Genomic DNA, 23,280 nt, shown 5'->3' on the forward strand with positions numbered 1-23,280 from the left:
TAGGGTCACAAGAGGTGAGAACAGCTGTGGACGGTGTCCAGAGATTGGTTTCGGTAATTGCTGTATATACATACACACGTACACAGCCACAGGCGATAACGGGTATTAACTGGTGTAGGTGACGCTAATTACTGTATAGACATGGACAATGCATATTTAAATCACATCTTTTGATAAGTTTTTAATAAATATATGCACTTTGAAATATAAAAAAAAATATACATCCGAGTAACCGAGTACCGATTTTAGTATTCGATACTCGGACGTTCGATCGAGTACCCGGTTAACCGGGTACTCGTTGACATCCCTAATATATATAGATATATATATATATATATATATATATATATATATATATATATATATATATATATATATACATATACATATATATATATATATATATATATATATATATATATATATATATATATATATATATATATATATATATTCATGCATCAATTTTTTATTGTGTTGTGTATAGGGTTGGATACCGTTAAGGATGAAACGGTACGATACCATACCGGTACTTTTGAAGCAACTACTCGGTACGGTATTGGTACCGCGTACCGGTGTCCAACCCTAGTTGTGTATCCTAAAGTATACACGTATTGTTTGTCCGTCTACATTGTACTTTGCATGTTCAATATTACAATGTTTAGCTGACATCTTATGTTTGTCTTAAGATACACAAAATTTATTAAACTGTTCCACCTCCAAACACCAAACATAAGCAGTCATTTGAACTTCAGCTCTTTTATTCAAAAACTAAATTCATCATGGATTAAATTTGTGTACCAAAACTACTAATATATAATATTTAAATATGTTAATATGCAAAAAGTTTCCGACTTGTGCTTGTTTCTAATTTACTTGATCAATTACATCAAACTCTTAAACATTCTGTTTTATCATTGTGACCTTATATGGACATTATAGTGATTTCACCAAACATTATTCTACTATGAAAATTGATGACATGGCAAAATGAAAATTGATAAAATGGCCAACCAATCGAATTGTTGATTAATGAATTTATTTCCCAGTTTAGTGCATTCAAAGTCGACACTGAGTATAGAACTTGTCAATTCTTAATAAAGAGGCTGAAGGGAGAGAATCTGAGATCAAGTCTGGTCGTTGTGCTTTTCCAGTCCCTCAAAATCAAGTCAGCAGTTTTGATAATGAATCCTATTAATGTTCACTATTTACAGAATTCCAATCGAATACACGATTTATAGCTAATTCACAACGCTAACCATTCCATTCCGATCCCAGTCACTGCACTTCAGCTGTCAGCCATATATCGTATTTGGAAGCAATTCGTTTCCATTCGTTGCATATTTGTCAAAACTTATTAAAGCGTGAACACTTTTGGCACATCATCAGTGAAAATAAGATTCGTTGGTCACGTGTCCCTGTGAGTTGCCTGCCAGGTTGTGCTTCCTTAAGACGGTGTTTGAATTCCGAACTGGAATTAAAATAAAATGATTGAATTATCAATTTCTGATGATAATCATTTCAAACGTGGCTATCTTGTATTACACGACATTAAACAAACAAACAACCACTTCATTGTAGGCATTATTTCCGGGGTGTAATGCATATTTACAATGGCTTAAATCTTAATGCCCATTTCGCAAAAAATCCAGTGCATATTTCTACAAATATTCACCTAAAATGAATCTGGAGCTGTAGTGGTACGTTGAATTTTTATTAAGGAACTTTTTAAATATGAAATGGTTTGTTCATGAAATGGGCAAGATAACTACTGTCCAGTCACTTCCACAAAATCGAACAAACCTTTTCATTAAACTATGAATTAATTGCAACAAGAAATACCGGTACTTTTCTGCAAGTTTTCATGGCTTCAGTCAAAATTCGAAAATTCAACTCAATTATAGTTCTTTTAACTAAAAAAAAAATCTTTGGAAACTCTGCAAACCTGCCTTAAAATATTTTGAGAATCTGTAAAGAATTATTTCAAAATAGTTGCTTGAAGTACCAGTAGTAAAGAAATTACGGTTTTGCATGCATAAAATTATGTTTTAGGTATGTCATTTGTCGCCTTTCAGAAAAGTTTGGTCAGAACCTCTTATATCAAAATAAGCAAAAAGATTTATTGGGGATTACTTTTATGGTGGAAGGATATCTATTAGCAAACTCTCAAAATCTACACATTTTTCTCAGCACCTTGAAACTTTGGCGCTACAAGTTTTACTCAGAGAAATTTTTACGTTATTATTTTTAGGAATATTCAATGTAGGTTTCAAGCAATTATATATTTAGAACAAATTTTATACATTACTTGAAACATACTTTGTCAAAGATTGAAGATATAATAAAGAAGTCAAGATAAAAATTACATTGTTTTTAGCCTGTAAATCGCATATTTTGACTCATTTCTCAAAACATCACTGGGCCCAATTTTTTATTTCATATATTGAAATACTTTGTAACATGATACTTTTAACCGATCAGCACTCATTTCATAAGAAGATTGACATAAGAATATGTTTCATTGCCTGTTTAGATTTTTATTACCTGAAATATATTTTCAGGTCACCTGAGTTTACTCAGGTGACCTATTTATATCTGTTTTCGTCCGTCGTCGTGTGTTAACATTTGAACATTTTCAGCTTCTTCTCTGAAACCGTTCAACCAATTTCAACCAATTTTTGCATATAGCATCTATGGGCGAAGAGGAACAAAATTGTGAATTTCATGGTCCCTACCCCCTGGGGCCTGAGGGGTGGGACCAAAACCACTAAGATTAATGCAAGTTTTAAAAATCTTCTTCTTTACTCCTGGACATCAAGCAGTCAAACTGTTGGCATGATTGTAATAAGCATTGAGCCCTCTACCGAAATTGTGAAATTTATGGCCCCAGGGTCAGAAGTTCTGGTGTTAGGGCGGGGCTCTAATGAAAACATAGTGAAAATGCATTATTTCTTTAAAAATCTTCTCCTCTGCTCCTGGGTATTAAAAAAACTACTAGTAACAATATGCATAGTTATAATGAGGAAAGATGCCTCATGTAAAATTGTGAATTTCATGGCCCCAGGGTGAGAAGTTCTGGTGTTAGGGATGGGCTCTAATGATTATATAGTGAAAATGCATTAATGCTTCAAAATCTTCTCCTCTGCTCCTGGGTATTAAGCAAACAAACAATATGTATAGTAATGATGAGGAAGAGTGTCTCTTCCAAATTTGTGAATTTCATGGTCCCAAGGTCAGGGTTTCTGGTGTTAGGGCGGGGCTCTAATGATTACATTTTATATAGTGAAAATGCATTAATTCTATAAAAATCTTCTTCTCTGCTCGCTCCTTGGTATTAGGCTGATGAACTAAGTACATAGTTATGATGAGGAAGAGTGCCTCTTCCAAAATTGTGAATTTCATGGCCCCAGGGTCAGGGGTTCTGGTGTTAAGGCGGGACTCTAATAATTATATAGTGAAGATGCATTAATTCTTCAAAAATCTTCTCCTCTGCTCCTGGGTATTAGGCAAACAAACAATATGCATAGTTATGACGAGGAAAGATGTTTGTTCCAAAATTTTGAATTTCATGGTCCCAAGGAAAGGGGTCCTGGTGTTAGGGCAGGGGTCTAACGATTATGTAGTGAAAATGCACTAATTCTTTAAAAATCTCCTCTGCTCCTGGGTATTAAGCCTGTGAACTTTGTACATAGTAATTATGAGGAAGAGTGCCTCTTCCAAAATTTTTGAATTTCATGGCCTCTGGGTCAGGAGTTCTGGTGTTTTGGTGGGGCTCTACTGATTAATTAGCAAAAATGCAATAATGCTTTGACAATCTTATTCTCTGCCTCTGAGTACTTAGCAAACAAACTTAATGCAATAATATCAATGTAAATGTATTAAATATTATTATAGAGAAATGTACCTTTCCTTTGCTCCTGGGTATCTAGGAGGCAAACAGAGTACACAATTGTAATAAGTGAAGAAAATGAGAGTTACTCCCCTTTGCTAGATTGTGTTAATCAAAAAATCCTTGTATATAATTTAAATAGCAGGTTATTTGATTAAATGAGAATACAAGAAAGAATGTTATATACCGGGGGTATATAGAAACAAGATAAAAATTAATGTTTGGTTTAAATGAGCAAAGCATGCTCAAAGTCAGATTCTTCCTGGAAAGCAATATAAAAGATTGACATAAAGATTATTTATATATTTAGCAAAAGTAGAAATTGTTCACTGGACATTGAGGCTGGATAAAGTTGTTTTATACCTTATCAAAGTAAACAAAGAATAACAGAGAGCCAAGGTGACTTGTTGTAATTCGTGACAAGTGACAAATAGCGACATTATATAGCCAGGTTCTGTGTAGTTGGTTGTAGCAATAGGCAAGTGACATATATTGAATACCTTACACAATAGGCAAGTGTTCATTGTATTTGTATATTTTGCATTCATTATCGTCCTTTTAAGGCTTGGGAAAACTAAGTGTGATCCCAAGGAGATCACTCCGGTTTCGTACGTTACAATTAGCAAGGGTATAATTACCGGATTTTTGAAATTCTTGGGCAACATTGCTTCGTCTATCAGTTAATTTTGTTTTATACTTCTGTGGATCCTTCACAGTGTTGTATTATACTCAGGTGACCGTTAAGGCCCTTGGGCCTCTTGTATTAGTTCAAAATGGTCATGCATTCATCCTCAGCATTTTTTCAATTAAAAATATTATTTAAACTATTTTGCATAAAAACGCAAAATGCAAAATGAAACAGATACTAGTAATTAAGAACACACTGTCAAACATTCTTTAAAGCATCAGGAATTTAAAAACATCTTCGCCAAAATCAATCATTTTCTAATTATGTGGTGACTTCCGTAGGTGGGTGATAAACGTCCTACAACCAATAACAATTAATTTCAAATCAGGAACCTAATGCGCGAATTAACTATAATGAATATTTTATTAAGAACTGTGAAAGTCTATCGATTGATATGTTCAGTGGATTGGGATAATTTTCTCTTTTTTCCAAAATAAAAAAGAAAAGATTCTCCCCCCTGTAAATCAATCAATTACAGCATAGATTGCTTGTCTCCATTAAGTTTATCGACTGGATGGACATCTAGAACTTTATTGGACACATCTCTCTGGATTTCTTTTATAAATCAAAGTCAAAAGAAAATTCTTCCTTAGCAAACAAACTCGCGTGAATTAATAGCACAAAAATGTTAAGACTGAACATTTCACTTTTCCCTCATCCTTGGCTTTTGCAATAATTACCAAACATTTTTCAGTCTTAGAATCTAAACATATTGTGCATGTGAAAACATTTAGAAAACCTGATGATGTCAATTTTTAACATATGTCTAACACTTGGTGTCTATCTAGCAATATTAATAATATTTTAAAGTGACCAGATTATTGATTGATCGTTTAATGTACCTTTACGACGTAAAACTCGCTTCACTGTACATTGCCGAAGTAAGGAATTGATCCTTACGTCGCGGGTTCGAATCCCCCTGCGGGACGTGGAGACCGGTCCCTCGGATGGGACCGAATAAATCGAGTTTCCGTGTCGCATGCTCAGTGGATGCTGGCACTAAAAAGACCCTTTACTATTCAATAGCCAAAAGTGTAGAGTACATGTTAATATGTAATACAAAATTACTATAGGGCGAGTTGTATTACTTGAAATCATTTAGTCATTTATGAAGGTTTAAATAATGGTTAACAGTAAGAGCATAATAGTATAATAGTTTCTTTGCTTTTTGAAGTTGAACTAACCGGAAAGCTAAATATAACATGGAATTACTCGTTAGCTCTGCGAACGCGGCCATCTGACCCGAAAAACAAATATATCTTGAACCTTTGACCATGTTGGTTTTTAGCTCCTAGGCCATTTTGAAGTTTTATTTTTTTTATTTTTAACTTTGATTTTACTATCGGTTATTTACGGTTAACTGTTATATGTACTTTGGTTTTTATTTTAATTAAACATTAGATATTCGATCCATATAGCAATATTTTATTAATTCTGAAAAATTCTGTGTAAAGCAAACAAAAAATGTCCACTCATCACATCAAAAATTCACGCTAAAATTTTGGGAATACGTATTTAGAATTGCACATTAAACTACTGACTAACTGTGCTCTTTGACTTCTGAGATCAATATACGAAATTATAATCAATTCATTATAGATAATATACTTTTTGGCAATTCTAACACATGAAATATATACATGTACGACAATATATAAACATGTAGACAATGCATGTTTATCTTTTTGTTAATTAGAGCGAGTGAAGGTTGACACATTGTCACTCTCTTTACATACCTTTATCGTTGATGTCATCTGACATATTAAAAGATATCCCTAGCAGGACACAGCTAAACACTATGAAGAAAATAGCAACGGCCCCCACAATCCTCGCAATGAGTTTCCGCCTCACCTCCGCGGCGTCGATTCTCTTTGAGGGAGAGGAACTCCGAGTGGTATTGGTAGTGCACGTCTCTTCAAACAAGGAATCGGGTAATTCTATTTGTTGGGACGAAAGAACCTCGATTTCGTCATGATTTTCATTGTTCATGATCACATTTAATAATTTTCGTCAATATAATATATTCTGCCATTTCTTAAAATGTAATCCATTTAGAATTAAATTATTTAATTTATGAACAGAAAAGAAAATTCCAAGTTTTCTAACACCAGTAGAAACGGCCATTTTTCTCCCTTCTTTTTCGCTAAATCGTTAATAGATCACGCTTTCAGTCTTACTGCAATTTATGTGATCTATAAAAGAAAACAGAAAAGTCAAGCAGCAGGGTTGGTAGATGGTTTTCTTCGTTAATCTGCACGGAGGCGCTAGACCAGTCTAACTTTGTGTGATGTATGAACATTGATGAGTAAAGTGGAAAAGTTTATCTTTTTTGGTACACCATAATCAGCTGTTTCCATCAATACTTAGATGCGTAACAGGGAATCTGGTCAATTTCGGCGAAACGCCATGCTATTAAATAACTCTGAACCAAATCTATTGTAGCATTCAATGTAACACGGAAATTTTGAAAGGCCTCATCTTCTGGAAAGTGAGATGAATTTTCATATACCGAGAATTTGATTTCCGGTTTTCATAAATTGAATGATTTTCGATTATTACTGCTTTGTTGCAGTTAATATTCCTGGCAGCTTTAATCATGTTCATGATATGGCATGTCAGTATGTTTATAGAGGATAGGAAATATTTTGATTGCTTGATAAAACGACGGTTCAAACACTTCTCTTTCTCTCTCGTAATGCTTTTTAGTGCGATTTACTGAAGAACTACCAGATAGGAGTGTCTGGAATTAATTCCTGAAAGAAATCTTGTTTGGACTTTTTCTTTTTTCACAGAGTTAATTAATTCGTCTCCGTTGAAAGTACACTATCAAAAACTGGTGAATATATTTGGTTATGATAGTCTGTTATTTTTTAGAGTTCAATATTAATAAAAGAGTTCGTGTACTTGATTATGTGACTTGATGTGGAGACAATGAAAATTGAATGAAAATACTTTTACAGCCTCACAACATATCAAAGCTTTTAAATTCCCAATCATTATGGTATTTTAATGAAAGTACGGTATAAGCTTTGATGACGTTAATTTCGACTGAACTATAATTAACAAGCATTCTGAGAGTATTGCATTGGCAATCCTAGTCCCCTACCGCAAGTGTCATCTCGTTCCCGTTAAAAATTGATAATGCCATATTTCGGTCAAAAATCAATGAAGTGGAATGAAATGCAAACTTGATCTCTAACTCATCAAGGTAAAGTCACATACCAAAAATCAGCTCAATATTTGCAAGCGTTTAGAAAAAAAGTGCGGAAAACCCTGAAAAATTGAAAAGGTCGTAATTCCGACAAAAATCATTGAAGCGGAACGAAATGCAAACTTGATCTGTAACTCATCAAGATACACTCACATACCAAAAATCAGCTCATAATTTCTGCAAGTGCGGAAAACCAAGTGGGACAGACTGACAGACAGACAGAGGGACAGACGGACAGACGGACAGCTAGACGGACGGACAGACTCAGAGGAAACCTGTAGTCCCCTCCGGTTTCACCGGTAGGGGACTAATAAAACACTGAGTAATTAGTTTTCTCACACAAAATTTGTTGTACTAGCGCTTTTATGAACATATGTATGTGCTAGTATATTTCTGAGACTTGTAGTATGTAAATTGCAACCAAAGGCTCAGGGACCTTATCTCTCACCCGATTTTCTCGGGCTATGACCACTTTGGCCCTACCCGGAAATAGAACTTTGACAGCTCATGTGACAAAAATGTTACAGTTTTGTGAGTAGTTTATAATCATTTACATATCTATGCTTCTTATCTTCTAGAAGTTAGGGAAGGTTCAATGTAGATAAGAAATTTCAATTTATTACCAATTTAGTATCACCCTGGAGTCTAAGTCCAGAGCCTGGAGGAAATGAATTTTATAATTTTTGAGAGAGCTATCTGCTCATTATAATCATGCCCACAATTATTGTGCTAGAAGCCCATTAGTAAAATTAATGAAGGCTTTCAAAGATGTAATGTACTTTCAACACTTGACCAACTTTGCATCATCCTGGCGCGTGAACCGAGGGCCATAAGTTTTGGTAGAGGGCTCAGTATCATCATCATAATTACCCTGTAACATCTTGTCTGTCAGATGGTCGTATATCACTGTAAAATTTGTGTTTAGGAAGAGAACACTTCCATTACATGTTTTGATCTTGTTGGATATTGTGTTTGACACTTAAGTTTAAATTTAAAATCTCAGCGCGAGTAGATATTGAACATGTTGTTCGTTTTAAATTCTATAATTCTGTAAAATGCAGAGATACTTTTCCGGAAACGATATGGATGTTATCGCGGTTGTCGAAACAAAGAAAATCACAACAAAACAGAAAACATTTTTTTTTCAAGAAAGAGGAGAACTAAAGTGAGAGACTCCAAAAAAGTAGTAAAATGCATGTACAGATGAAAAGCTTCTCATTACAGCAACAGAGGGTTCGTATATTCTTACATAGTTTGCATTAAATGAGCATATGCATGATGAGCAACGTAAATTTGACAACGTTGCACATGTATATCCAGAATTTCATCAGGTATCTTAAGTATTCATGTATGAGAGTAAATATTGAAGAAACATCAATATTGATTAAAACAGTTTTATGATACATTAATTTTCATCAAATAATTAAAGTAAAACCAGTGAGGAGCATATTCTTATACTTAAATGTAACTACCTCTCTTAAAGGTTAACGTATGTGAATAGCCGAGAGAGAAAATTCACTTTAATTAATTAATTGAAGTAAATCAGATGTGGATACTTAAAAATTTCAAGGAACTTTTAGAAAATTTGAAAGCACAATATTTTACCAAAATCAATAAAATCAAAACGTACGACTTTTCAACACTTTATACAACCATTCCTCACGATAAATTAAAGTCTAGGCTTTTTGACATCACTGACAGCTGTTTTTTTTTCAATAAAAATGGAACTTGTAAATTTACTTGCCTTGCTCTTGGTCATTTGCAACATTATTTTGTTTAAAAAACATTCTGATTGCACACACAAGTACTCTGAAGTTGACAATAAAAAGATACTTGAGTTTCTGATTGACAATACTAGTATCTATGTAGTTTTGGGAGACAACAATCTGTCGGAATATCTACGGGTACCAATTGCGGCCTTCCTATCACGGAGCGAGCGTTACAAAAATAGATAACAAAGGCAATCTGAGTGACTCAATTGATCTAAAAATATTCATTTAACGTTTATCTTTACGTTTTTAAATACTTATAAGTATTTTGAAAGTTATTTTAATAATCCATCGAATACAATCTCTGCGGAAATATTCTAAAACACTGTTATTTTAAATTGCGTACTCTTATTTTTGCTATTGTCCCGGTGGTTCTTAAGACTTATCTATGTAATCTAAATGGTAAACAACTGGTTACAAAATAATGTGATTTTTTTGGATCTAAATATGCTTGCAAATAAAACGAAAATTGGATTATCCGACCTGTTTTCATATTCCTATGAAGCAGAATTTATTCAAACACTTCTACATTAGAAAAAAAGAAATCTCTTGCTGTGGCCTTCAACTCGACACACAGAAATATCGACGACATTTTATCAATTAACAATTAAGTTAATTCAATTCATACGTCGACTCGATCCAGTGAACTTGAATTAAAGGCACCACAGAGTCTGCCACATCTGTTTCATATTTGGCTGTTTTGCTGACTACAGACGATAAGGGCCAACTAACAGCTAAACTGTATGACAAATGAAATGATTTCAGCTTTTCCATTGTCAACTTTCCTTATTTATGTAATAACAACAACTGCATATGGTGTTTATGTCTCCAAACTAATTTGATACTCAAGAGCAAGCTCTGAGTACTCTCAATTTTTAAACTGGGCAGGCTACTGACAGATAAGTTGATGTTACGGGGATTTCACCAACCTCGTTTAAAGTCAGCATTTCATAAATTCTATGGTCGCAATAATGATTGTAACGTATTTTATCTGACATATTTCATACCATTTGTTAGGCCTTTGGTTTCTTTTAACTAAATTTAACTATGGAATATTCCGTCAACCTGATCAATACATGGGACTCACGGCTGGTGTGACCAGTCGACAAGGAAGACTTATCCCTGCTAGGTACTTGGTTTAACCTCTGGAATTTCCAGGGGACCGTGTTTTATCTCCTGTTCACAGATTTGTATTTTTTGTAGATTTTTTTTGAGATCGATTACTGTTCGTTATCTTCACTTTTTTTTCATTAACGCGAAAAATACCTGTTATATGGCATATGTTTATACGTTTTGTATTAAATCCTTGTTTACCATAATTATATTTTAAAGGTAGTTAATTAAAGGTAGCTTTAAAAGATTTCTTCGCTTAAAAGTAAACCCATAAATAATAAACACGAACAAAAACAAAAACAAACAAACAAACAAACAAAAATTCTAACCCTGACCTCAGAACTTCATCATTGTATATAATGAAAAGTAATTTACGCAAATAGAAATTGGATGATTAAAATTGGATTCATTTAGCATGTAAGGATTTATTGAAAATTAATTTTCTGCAGAAATATATTCACCGTTGTTTCACGTTTTAATATATGTGTGTATGTATTATAAATGTGTTAATCAATCGAATGGACCAAAAACGGAGTTCTATATATAGTTATGTAATTAAGTACCCCTTTGACAATTAGGTTTACCACACATTATAAACATACTTCGGATAATTGGGTTAACATAAGCAAAAGGGTCATAAAGATGCCCATGCAATGATCTCGCTTTGAGTGGCTGATTCTGTACAATTTCCGTTGGATGCTGCCAGTGTTGTTACGAGGTGAAACATTTATAATGTATAACGCTATAATAGGAATGGCTTATTTATAACACATAAGACGTTCGAACTGACAGTTACCTTGTCCATGTGATTAACAATGTATATACCAGTCACTAATTCTCATAGCACTATAAACAACACGTCTCCTCGTTTTGCCGAAGAAACAGTTCTTGACAAAAATGAGAGTAAAAAAAATGAAGAATTAAAGACATATTCTGATGAACAATAAGAATTACTATTTCGTTTTTTTCTTACAAATTTTTATTACTTCTTCTAAACAAAAGGGGACAAGAAAGCTTTTCTGACAGAATATGTTAGTCTGAGACAGTCAGAATACACTACTGTCTTTTTGCTGAAGCTTCGATTAGCTCACCTGAACCAAAGCACCATGAAGCCTTTCTGATAGATCTTAGTGTTAATCTGTTGACTGTTTATCTGTATTGACAACTTCTCACATTTTCATATCATTTTTTTTTCAAAACTGCAAAGCTAATTCTAGCATTTTTTTTAAAGAAAAGGTCAAGTCATCGTCAAACCTTACCTTAAGAATTCCCTAAAAATGTAATAGAGGTTTATAAATGAAATTCCTTTTTCAGACCAGCGTATTTCCAAGACAACAGTGGTCCAATGTTTTTCATTAGACTGTTACATGCACAAATGAAATCGTTAGAAAACTTTCCTCTCTAGATTAAACTAGAACAATTTGGTTTTTAAGTCTCATATCAAAGTTTTATGTAAAAAGTATTGTGTGACCTTTTTGCGCTAGATTCGGGGTATTAAAGATCTAGATAGGCATAAAAATATTTTTGTATCAAGCTTTTTATGTCTTAAGTGCTGATCGGTAGAATGTATTAAGAAAAAGTCGTTGTCAGTTATGTAAATTTTGAGCTATTGGTCAAAATATGCGATTTTCAGGCGGAAAACAATGTAATTTTTATCTTGACTTCTTAAATATATCTTAATTTCTTGGCAGAGTTTGTCGAGTAATTGTGTAAAAATTGTTTTAAAAATATTAATTGAAACCTATATTTAATATTCCAGGCATTTAATAATGGGGGGAAAATCTCTGCTAAAATATTTAGGGTTATAGTTCTAAGATATTAATTCAAAGAAATGTGTAGATTTGAAAAAAAAAAATTCTTCTCAATATCCTTCTACCACAAGAAATAGCCTCCCATAAATCTGGTTCCATTACAAATTTTTGAGCAGTTTTTAAAACGAATATTGTATAATTTAAATTGTTTAATTCAAATATGACGTAAAAATTTAACTGTAATAAATAATTTTGAAGTTAGAGGTTCTGCTCTAACTTTTCTCAAAAGCTGACGAGTGACATACCTTAAGATTCTTTACATGAATGTAATAAATTTCATAAGTAACTATCACAAAACGCCAAATGACGTTATTTTTCTGATGACTCAACAAAACGTCTATTGGGGCAGAAGTTTATTAACTCACCCATTTCGTCAATCGTAGAAGTGAGGGCGAAGGAAACCCCCATGAGTGCAAAGCAGACTCCAAGCAATAAGAAAGCTATCAGCGCCACACAACGGGAGATTTTTTTTCTTTCGACTTCCGCTTTTGGTTTCTCATATTTTCTTTGAACTAGAGCACTTTTGGAGGGTCGTTTTGGCAGTTCGTTCACGAGTATAACCTTGAAGGTGATTAAGTAAAAAAATAATTAAATTTTAATTTCAATAACAGCAAACTGAACAAATTATCACAAGATGAAACTGCGCTATTCAGTTAACTGAATGTTCACAGAAAGGACTGGAAAGGTGGCTGAGTGATGATAGAACTCTGCCATTAAATCACTTTTCAGTAGACTTCAGTCACCCTACAGTTAACTGAATAACATAATTCAATCACGTATATTGGAGCAGACATAATTTTTTTTTCTTTTCCTCTGAAATTGCAGACCTGACTTCCTTGATTCACATATAGTGTATAGATTAATATTAATACATTTTATACAGAATGTCTACCTGAGAAGAGAGAAATTCGATGGAGTCGTCTGGTTGAATGCTGTGGGTGTCGTCACTCTGAATGATGGCGTGGTGCTCATCACTGGAGATAGAGGCCTGATGACTTAGACATCGACATTGCGTTACTTTGGTCATTGTCGGTGATGTTTATCCATCCATTCTATTTTACATTCTTAAAAGGAAAAAGTACAATGTTTTCAAAAATATTTTTTAAATATAAGAAAATGGGCTGTTACTCGTATGAATATAGAGTAAAGCACTTGTATAGTGCAGTCATTTTCTATGACATCCAAACTAAAATACTGATCTTAAAAGAATAGTCCTCTTGTCCTCCGCTTTCACTAAAAGTGGGGGTATTAATTTGAGTCTGTCCCTTTGTCTGTTCTTCAGATATCCGTCCTTTTTTCTGTCATTCTTTCTAGTATATGTGGAACACCTTAGTTTCTGGATTTGAAAAAGTCCTTTAACTTTTGCAATGGAATTTTATATTATAATTTCCTGTGACGTAGATAAGATTCCTATCGAATATGAGACCAGGTAATCAAAGGCCAAAGTCAAAAACTCATATACTGCATAGTTTTCAGATAATAGCTACAACTATAATGATACTGTAGTATAGTATGTTGACGATGCGAACATAGGGGAGAGTGCAGTTGTGTATAATTCATTACTGGATACCTTTTCATTTAAAACTTATAACTTATGTCTACCTCTTCAAACCATACATCCGGAACATGTCTCACATGAAGTTGTATTTTAGTTGATTTCTAACGATGTGGAAAAAAGGCAAATATTTAACAAAGAACATCTTAATATCCACTAACTCTCTGTAATTTCAATAGAAGCAAGGTGAGTTACTTTTTTATTGTGAACTTTTTTTGGTTATCGCGAGAACGTAAGCCGACGAGCAGTACTGCAGCAATAGAAAAAAGCTATTTGCGGTGCATTGTGAGTACAGAGGTTACTGTGGGAAAAATTGATTGGGATCAAGGTGCAGTCCAATTTTTTTTCTTCCCCCAGGCATTTTTCTAAGGTGGCACAACTGTTACGTTCGTGGTTCACTTCAAACCATGGCCGAAACAAAATAATTCTGAATCTCCCCTACCATTTCGGGCATTTCTGCATGAGACTTCGACTGTTTTTTTTTTAATGAGATGAAAATGATACGTAATCTACCTGATTGTAACAGAACCATTAAAATTTTGGGCGTGCTTAATTCTGTGCGTGCTGTATATAAATCATACGGTACCAATTTTGATGCACTTTGAAGAGAAAGTGATCTTGCAATGACTTGATTTTTAAGCACGTGCTTGAGAAGCGAAACGAACTTGTGTGCTTTGCTGGATGGCTATGTATTTTTTGATACTAAAATTATATAAAAAAATTGAAAAGGAATATGCTCAAAAATTTGTTTTGAATTTATACTGCCTACTCAAAGTTGAACATTTTTAGTAAGAATATTCAGCCAAATTTAATACTGTAGGGACACCTTAAGAGCTCAAAGTGCGGCGGCGCTTCGCGCCTCAGGCTTCTCTCGCTACTAAAAATCGTTTCTATATTTTCATGATTAACAGAAATATTTTTTGTGCATGCAAACATTTTAATTTGTGTGTTTTTTTTTTTAGGTTTTCTTTGTTTTGCGTTGTCTTTTGTATGGCATCCTCACAACGTAAGGGTCCTTAGTCCACTCGTGGACCTGGGACCCTTGGCAAACTTCATTCGATATTTTCGGGGTCGCTTCTCTCATCGAGAAGCACCAATCAGATTGGGGCTTTCATAAAATGACATGATACGTAAACAGTTGACACCTCAATGCACGTGTTACAGGTTGCTTGTCGCCGAAAAAGTTAATGTGATTGGTCGAAAGATAAGAAAAACAATCAAGATTCGTAATTTCCCCCCGAAAAACATTGCTGCAGTAAGCCCGCAAAATACCAGATGAAGTTTGTCAGGGGTTCCACGTGCAAGAGTGCATCAGGACCCCTGACGATGTGAGGATCTTTATAAGGTAGGGCTAATGTTTGTGAAAATCTGGTAAATGGAAACTCGATCGAAGTGAAAACTTTGATGAGTTTTTAAAAGAACTGGGTAAGTAAATAGCAGTGTTGGAGCTTCAAAGAACTCTCCTATAAATTCTTTACGTTATCAAAGTCATTATTAACCTTTTAATTGATTGCGTATACAAATTTGCAGAAAATCATTTTGTGAAGGTCAATGATTTTTGCACGTTTTAAATCGATTATTTTTATATACTCAAGGCAGAGGAAAATCATATTGGGTATGAAGTAACATTCAGAAGTCACTAGAGTACTTGAGTTAAATATATATATATATATATATATATATATATATATATATATATATATATATATATATATATATATATATATATATATATATATATATATATATATATATATATATAATGTACAACTGTAAATCAATTGAATGCAGAGATTCATTTCAAAACCGCACTCCAACTAAATGTTCTGGTCATGTATGTTTTGAACGAGAATCTAAAGATGCTTATAATGAAAGTCGAAACGCCCTCCCTAACAAGCCTCATTCATTCCAAATTACCAAATACTCTATGCACACTACACACTTGCCATATGGAAAATCTTTTCAGAAATTAATGTAATTTTAGTCATACTTTTATATTTCTGTTACCTGTTCATGTCTAACAGTGTTATGATTAATATGCTCTCTATGTGTTTGTGTGGAATTCAATTATGGAGATACTCTGTACTTCAATATCCATGCTTAAATGCATTGTCCAATTCTTCGTTTTGATTTTTATGGGGAAGATCATTATAGGCATAGAACGAGTTCGATATGTTTTTTTCCTTGTAAACATTACAATTATAAAGTCTAAGTACCGTGATAATGATCTCCAATTTTCTGCAGAAATACAAAACCAAGAACTACTTAAGAATAATTATACGCCTAATACATGTATCATTTTGTTTAAAAACATTCTGAGTGCACACACAAGTACTCTGAAGTTGATACACAAGTACTCTGAAGTTGATATTAAAAAGGTACTTGAGTTTCTGATTCACAATATCTATGTTTTGAGAGACCACGTCTTCCAACAATCTGTTGGAATTTCTATGGGTACCAATAGCACACCGTTGTTAGCAGACCTATTTTTATATTCATATGAAGCAGAATTTATTCAAAATCTTCTAATGAGAAAAAAAATTTCTTGCTGTGGCCTTCAACTCGACATTCAGATATATCGACGACGTATTATCAATTAACAATAGTTATTTCCATTCATATGTCGACACGATATATCCCAGTGAGCTTGAAATAAAAGATACCACAGAGTCTGACACATCTGTTTCATATTTGGATATTTCACCAGAAAAAGACGTTAATAGTAATCTAACAACAAAGCTTTATGATAAACGTGATGAATTTCACTTTTCAATCGTCAGCTTCCCTTACGTATGCAGCAATATACTCTTATAACCTGCATATGGGGTGTATATCTTTCAGTTGATTCGATACGCAAGAGCATGCTCTACGTATGAACAATTTCTAAAACGAGGTAAGTTATTGACAAACAAGTTTATAACACAAAAATATCAACAGTCTCATTTAAAAACATCATTTCGTAATTTCTATGGTCGATACAATAACCTTGTCAGGAAATACAGTCTATGCTGACTGACGTTTTTCATACTAATTGTTAGGCCATTATTTACACTGAATTGTCGACGGATTTTTCCATTATTTCCCGAGCATGACAAGGAGCACACGGCGGGTGTGACCGGTCGACAGGGGATGCTCACTCCTTCATGGCACCTGATCCCACTTCTGATGTTTTTGGAGGTCCGTGTTTGCTCTGCTCCCGATTTGTATTGTTTTAATGGACTTTGAGCTTGAATACTGTTCGTTATTTCCATATTTCATGTATGTCAGTTAACTTTTTAAGGTTGTTCCTGAAGACGGGAATTTTTTTTTTTTAAAAGCTATTACTTCTTTGATAATTTGGATCCGCGGACACTTGCTCCGCTGAACGATGTTATGAGCCGGGCGATTACAAATTTGAATTATTACGGGTTCAAATTCCGGCTTGATTGATTAATTTATCCCTTAAAGAGATAAAATGAGGTCTGCTTTGAAAATTTCAATTAGACACAAAGTTTACATTATTCGATGCATAAAACAGTTTTCTTCAGTATTAAAGCAAAAAAAAAGTATGATATAATACAGATAGTAAATGTATCGTGTTTGATGTACAAAATGAATGGAAAACGACTACAACAGTGCACTATCAAGTTACCTCATCTTGCTTTCTAGAATTCTAATGACCATCACATTCAAAGACATGCCACATCATTTTTGTTTTAACATTATCACAATGCAAAATCCTCTAGTTGCTGGAAGCAGACCGATTGGTTAACCATTTGATTGATAATGTGCCAATTTTAACAAAGGTTATACGGACTGTTTGAAGCAAGCAGAACACCATGTTGTCTATACTGCGATTTAGTTTCACGGAACACTATCAAATATTGATAACAGTTTGTTCTTTGTAATATACCAGATCGATTGTGTTATGTTATTCATTAATGAAGGCTATTTAGTGATACGAGAGTCGCAGTTATTTATAAGATTTGGGATGTTACTGGTTTCAAACTTTTCTTGAAATATCGAAATACTACGTAATTGTCATTTTAATTAAAATCTTATGCTTTTTTGCACCCGCACTATGCAGTTCCTCAAATCCATCCGCCATCGGTTCCTTACTCAAGTGTCTGAATAGATCATATTTCTTTTAACAAATTAAATAGACTTTTGATAACTAATTTATCATAGGTGTATGATGATTGAAGCTATTCATCAATATACACGGTATATGTAAAGGAACGGAAGTGGAAACATATTTTTGGTTGAAATTTATTTTCTAGTAATTTATTTCTGCATCTTTATTATTATGAAACAAGCAAAAATAGTAAAAAAATCCATTCAAACAGTTTGGGTTAGATACTGTGTTACATTTGAAGAAAAATATTTGTTCGGAATATTTTTACGGGAAGCTTTGCATGGTTCATTGGCGAAACTGGTCGCAAGTTTCAGGAAAACTATCAATGTCAAACTTCTTTTCGCCTCAAAAAGAGGCCTTTTTGTATAAAACTTTCTATGGGGAATAAAATCGGAAAAAAATTATTATTATAGAATGCCAGGTCAATTTTATGTAAAGTTCTTAAAAACACAAATGGTCTCTCATTAACAAGGTCATTTATATTGAAGACTCATTAATAAGATCATTTGTATTGAAAACGTATCTTTTTACTAGAGGGTCACACACCACCAGTAAGAATTCTCACGAAATGCTCCTACAGACGTGAATTATTTGTTTCCCCTCATTAGTATGTAGTAAATGATGTCGTTTGCTGTATTTTTATGAATGCACCGATTCTGCCAGTATAGAACAATTGTCAATATAACACTAGTTATTTACAATTATTGTCTCAAACACTAGTTTATTTACGATTATTTTCTCAAACAACTTGTCGTGAGTTTCTCGGGTGTCACAAGAATAAACAGCGGAACTCGTTTCTTTGGCGTAGTACGTTCATCGTACGCTATTATTCTTGTTAGGTCGTATATCAGACAATTTAAAAAAAAACCAAAAAAACACTGTTCTTATCAAACATAATTAACATACAGCAAGTTCGTTTTTCTTCCCTTACCAGAATCTGTCCATTTGACAACTCCTAGAAGATGCAGAAAATTTGGTGAAATGAAAATGCTAGGCATGAGAATATAAGATAAAGCAGCATCAGAAAACACTTTAAGCTTCTTGAAGGTTGATTTCTACGTCATACTAGTAATTAAAGCCTGGGGTCATTTAGCCGATGAAAGTGGGAGCAAAGGGAAACTTTTGTCTCTGTCAATTCAATTTTTTTAAGTTTCAGTGCTTTTTTCTTCAGTACACATTTGGTCTATCTAACGTTCTGCGGAGAACGTCTTAGATTCCATTACAACTTCGACAGATTGATTGATTGATAGATTCCATTACAACTTCGACAGATTGATTGATTGATTGATTGATTGTATGCTGTTTTACGTCCCGAAGCAAGAATTTTTTACTCATATAGAGACGTCACTATATACCTGCGAAGGGCCTCTACTCGGCATGTGGGCCATTGAGCAGCGAGGGATCTTTATTGTGCCAACGTCTGTCGTGACACGGGGCCTCGGTTTGTAAGTCCCGCAACTTTTATTTCAAAGTGCTGAGCGCTTGGCTAAGGAACAGTTGCGGCCTATTTTTTTTTTTTTATATCAACTCCTAGGTTATTCGCGGCCGGGGTATGAACCCACGACCTTCTGATCACGAAACAGCGCTATACCAACTCAGCTACCATGACGGTCGACTTCGACAGAAGCAGGGATACATGTAACTATTAGTAGTCTCAGACAAAGAAGAGAACATGATAAGCGTTTTGCACGTGCTTATATATGCTCTCTAATTCATTATACTTGCCTCAAGAGTTCCCGTAAGTGTGAGAAGAAAATGTGTCCCTCCTTAGATAACCCCCGAAGACTTGAGGATATTACTGTTTTCTGTATTTAATCAAATGAACATTCAAACAATAATAAGACAACTTGTTTCGCGTGATCAATTTTGAGTACCATAATTCATTTAACAAAATTTACAAGAGCTGCACTATATTGACAAAACTCCTTGTCTAGATGCAGGAGATGTGTTCTGTGACTTCCTGGAATTGCGTCGAAGAGCAAGAGGATCTACCACTGGAAATTTTTTATGTACTCTCTTTTCCTTGTTCTTAAAAACAATACATAGCTAAATTTAAAAAAAAATGTACAAAATATCAGCACAATAGAATTTTCACATAATCGTTATTGGAACGTTAGATTGTTTCATTAATTCCGATGTGTCTTACCTTTGTGTCAACGTAATATATTATCAAAAGAAAGAAACAGGCCAGATTACCGTAAATTCACAAATTAAGTAAATAATACATGAAAAATTCATTAATAAACCATTTGGTCTTCTAAAGGAACATGTTTCCTCACAATGTTCTCATCCGAACAGTTCCTAATTATAGTTTAGAAAAATTTCTCATATCTAAATGAACTTGTATCCAAGCAGTGCATGTAAATATCAACATTATTTCATTTCAAATTCGTGGCTTAATTGCTTTGCTTAAATTATATTGTATAAAGCTAATTAGAAATTACAATTCAAAGTTATGGCTCCTTTTTTCTCGGGGGGGGGGGGGTAGTTCTTTTTAAATCCAAAATATTAAAATGGAAAACGTATTATATATATATATATATATATATATATATATATATATATATATATATATATATATATATATATATATATATATATATATATATATATATATATATATTTGCGATCGTTAGATTAAAAAATAAATCCTTTTGGATCAACTTGCATTTAGATGTAAAATTCAACTGTAATCCTTAACACTATTATGTGGTTTCTTGCCAGTGAACAATTCTGTAAAAGATATTAGCAAGATTTGAAATTTTTACATTAAGTGCTGACAATGAATCATATTACTTTTCAAAGTTTTATAAAGCCCCATGAAACACTAAAGGACAAATCTAAAAAAAAAAAAAGAATTTTAAATTTCAACGTTTCAGTTCAACAATATTTAATTCTAGTAAAACGCATGCTTTATATTTATTTCCCGAAAAGACGTCCCCCCCCCCCCTTCCCCATTCGTTGTATCTAATTAAAACAAAAAAACTTCCTACCTTCGTAATATTTTCCTTGGTCAATGATACGATAATACTTATATCCGGTGCATAAAACAGCACTCACGAACTCATAAAGGATATGATTATACCCATTCCGATTGTTTTTGCCTGATGAATTTACCGTATTAAGTTTTTCCCAGTATTTTTAATTATTGATGAACATTGATCGATACCTTTGTAACAGTAAGGCCATCTGGATTTTTTTTCTGGTGAAACAATGCCTGATTGCTTCACTGGTAGCAAGTATTGACTAATTAATTACAAAAAAGGAAGCATTAGTAATTATGAAATTTACAAAGTCGGGAAACGAAAATTCAAAACAGCAAATAGTAAGAAAAAAATGAACTACTAAACTAATCATTTCGACTGAGTGTCGGACCAACCATTTGAAGTGTGTGTGTTTTAAATAATGTTCTCCGAAAAAAAAATTATGTAATATTTTGTGTGTCTGTGTGTTTTTTTTTTTTTTTTCTGGTTTTGAAAATGGTATTTAGGTCGAATTGTAACTCCCAATAAATAATTGCAGCATACAAACACTGCCTAATCATACCGGTGTACTTGCAGCTAATTATATAGGAACTTGATATTGTAACATTTTTTCTCCAGTCCTCTTAATTATGAATGAATATTGATAGATATATCGATAAGTAAAAAATTTAGCACATATTTTACTAGTCTAGCTTTCCTCAGACTCTCGCTCTCAAAACTTTGTGCCGAGTCTCTAGAGCGAGAGTCTGAGGAAAGCGAGACAATTTTCTTTTACACATTTATTCATGATATTGGTCAAATGGAAGCATGGTATTTTTTGTGTACTAAATGGTGTCTTCATCGTAGCCCATTGAGTATGGAATATTGGAATTGCAATGGAATTTTCCCAATTGTCTATTGAATGCAGGTCCATGAAGCAATTTCTGTTTGGGAGTGGGGAGCACAACCAGACCCTTTTTTTATCAAGGGGGGGGGGGGTACTAAGGCACTACAAAGGAAGCAAAAATTCCTTCACAATCAATCAACAAGAGGCCCATGGGCCACATCGCTCACCTGAGCACAATGGCCAGGAAACAGTTTACGGGGGGGGGGGTCTTGAATCTTAAACTTCCTGAGGATGCTTCCATATCAATATAACAAATGGCTTTGCTGTTCTTGAGTAGAAGATTTTTACAGATTTATTCCTATATATTCCTTTGTAAAAATTTGATACCCCATTGTGGCCACTTCCTATCCCCAGGGGTAATCATTTGAACAACTTTTAATCTACACTACCAAAGAATGCTTCCAAATCAATATGACTAAACATGGCTTTGCTGTTCTTGAGACAAAGATTTTTTTTCCTTTATATTCCTATGTAAAACTTTGATCCCCTTTGTGACCCAACCCTACCCCCAGGGATCATGATTTGAACAAACTTGAATCTACAATACCTGAGAATGCTTCTATATCAATATGACTAAACACGGCTGTGTTGTTCTTGAGAAGAAGTTTTTTCCTATATTTGTATGTAAAACTTTGATCCCTCTTGTGTCCCCACCCTACCCCCGGTGTCATAATTTGAACAAATTTGAATCTATACTACCTGAGGATTCTTACATATCAATATGACTAAACAAGGTTTTGTTGTTCTTGAGAAGAAGATTTTACAAGTTTTTTCCCGATATTTTCTCATGTAAAACTTTGATCCCCCGTTGGGGCCCCACCTTAACCCCAGGGGTCATGATTTGAACAAACTTGAATCTACACTACCTGAGGATGCTTCCATATTGATATGACAAATCATGGCTTTGCTGTTCTTGAGAAGAAGATTTCTAAAGATTTTTTTCCCATATATTCCTTTGTAAAACTTTGATCCCCGAATATGGCCCCACCCCAGGGCCGGGTCATGATTTGAACAAACTTGAATCTACACTATCTGAGGATGCTTACATATCAATACGACTAAACAAAGTTTTGCTGTTCTTGAGAAGAAGATTTTTAAAGATATTTTCCTATATAATTCTATGTAAAACTTTGATCCCCCATTGTGACCCCACCCTACCCTTGGGGGTCATGATTTGAACAAATTTGAATCTACAATACCTGAGGATGCTTCCATATGAATATGACAAATCATGGCTTTGCTGTTCTTGAGAAGAGGATT

At 33.8% G+C, this 23,280-nt stretch overlaps 1 protein-coding gene across 2 annotated transcripts; it reads right to left on the reverse strand.

The window, feature by feature from the left end:
• Positions 1–785: 785 nt before the first annotated feature.
• On the reverse strand, positions 786–17,729 carry LOC133206118 (uncharacterized). Of its 2 annotated transcripts, XM_061342047.1 has the most exons (4): positions 17,668–17,729; positions 13,374–13,545; positions 12,847–13,042; positions 786–1,471 (listed from the first exon to the last, which is right to left on the reverse strand). In XM_061342047.1, the coding sequence occupies exons 2-4, from the start codon at positions 13,506–13,508 to the stop codon at positions 1,386–1,388; spliced, it is 417 nt and encodes a 138-aa protein (XP_061198031.1). In that variant the 5' UTR covers positions 13,509–13,545; positions 17,668–17,729; the 3' UTR covers positions 786–1,385. The 2 variants fall into 2 exon arrangements, with proteins under 2 accessions (XP_061198031.1, XP_061198032.1); XM_061342048.1 differs by lacking the exons at positions 12,847–13,042; positions 13,374–13,545; positions 17,668–17,729 and adding an exon at positions 6,314–6,681 and having other exon boundaries at positions 923–1,471.
• Between the last annotated feature and the right edge of the window lie 5,551 nt (positions 17,730–23,280).

Source organism: Saccostrea echinata, unplaced genomic scaffold, assembly GCF_033153115.1.
Source record: "Saccostrea echinata isolate AGI-Se365-2 ecotype Australia unplaced genomic scaffold, CSIRO_AGI_Sech_v1 ptg000054l, whole genome shotgun sequence".
NCBI lineage: Eukaryota > Metazoa > Mollusca > Bivalvia > Ostreida > Ostreidae > Saccostrea > Saccostrea echinata.

Excerpts from the sequence above, each read along its gene's own strand:
- LOC133206118 (XM_061342047.1), bottom strand. The coding sequence starts at position 13,508 with ATGACCAAAGTAACGCAATGTCGATGTCTAAGTCATCAGGCCTCTATC. Across the intron at positions 13,043-13,373 it reads TCGAATTTCTCTCTTCTCAG|GTTATACTCGTGAACGAACT; the intron begins GTAGACATTCTG and ends ATCACCTTCAAG. Across the intron at positions 1,472-12,846 it reads TTCTACGATTGACGAAATGG|TTCGGAATTCAAACACCGTC; the intron begins GTGAGTTAATAA and ends TTTTAATTCCAG.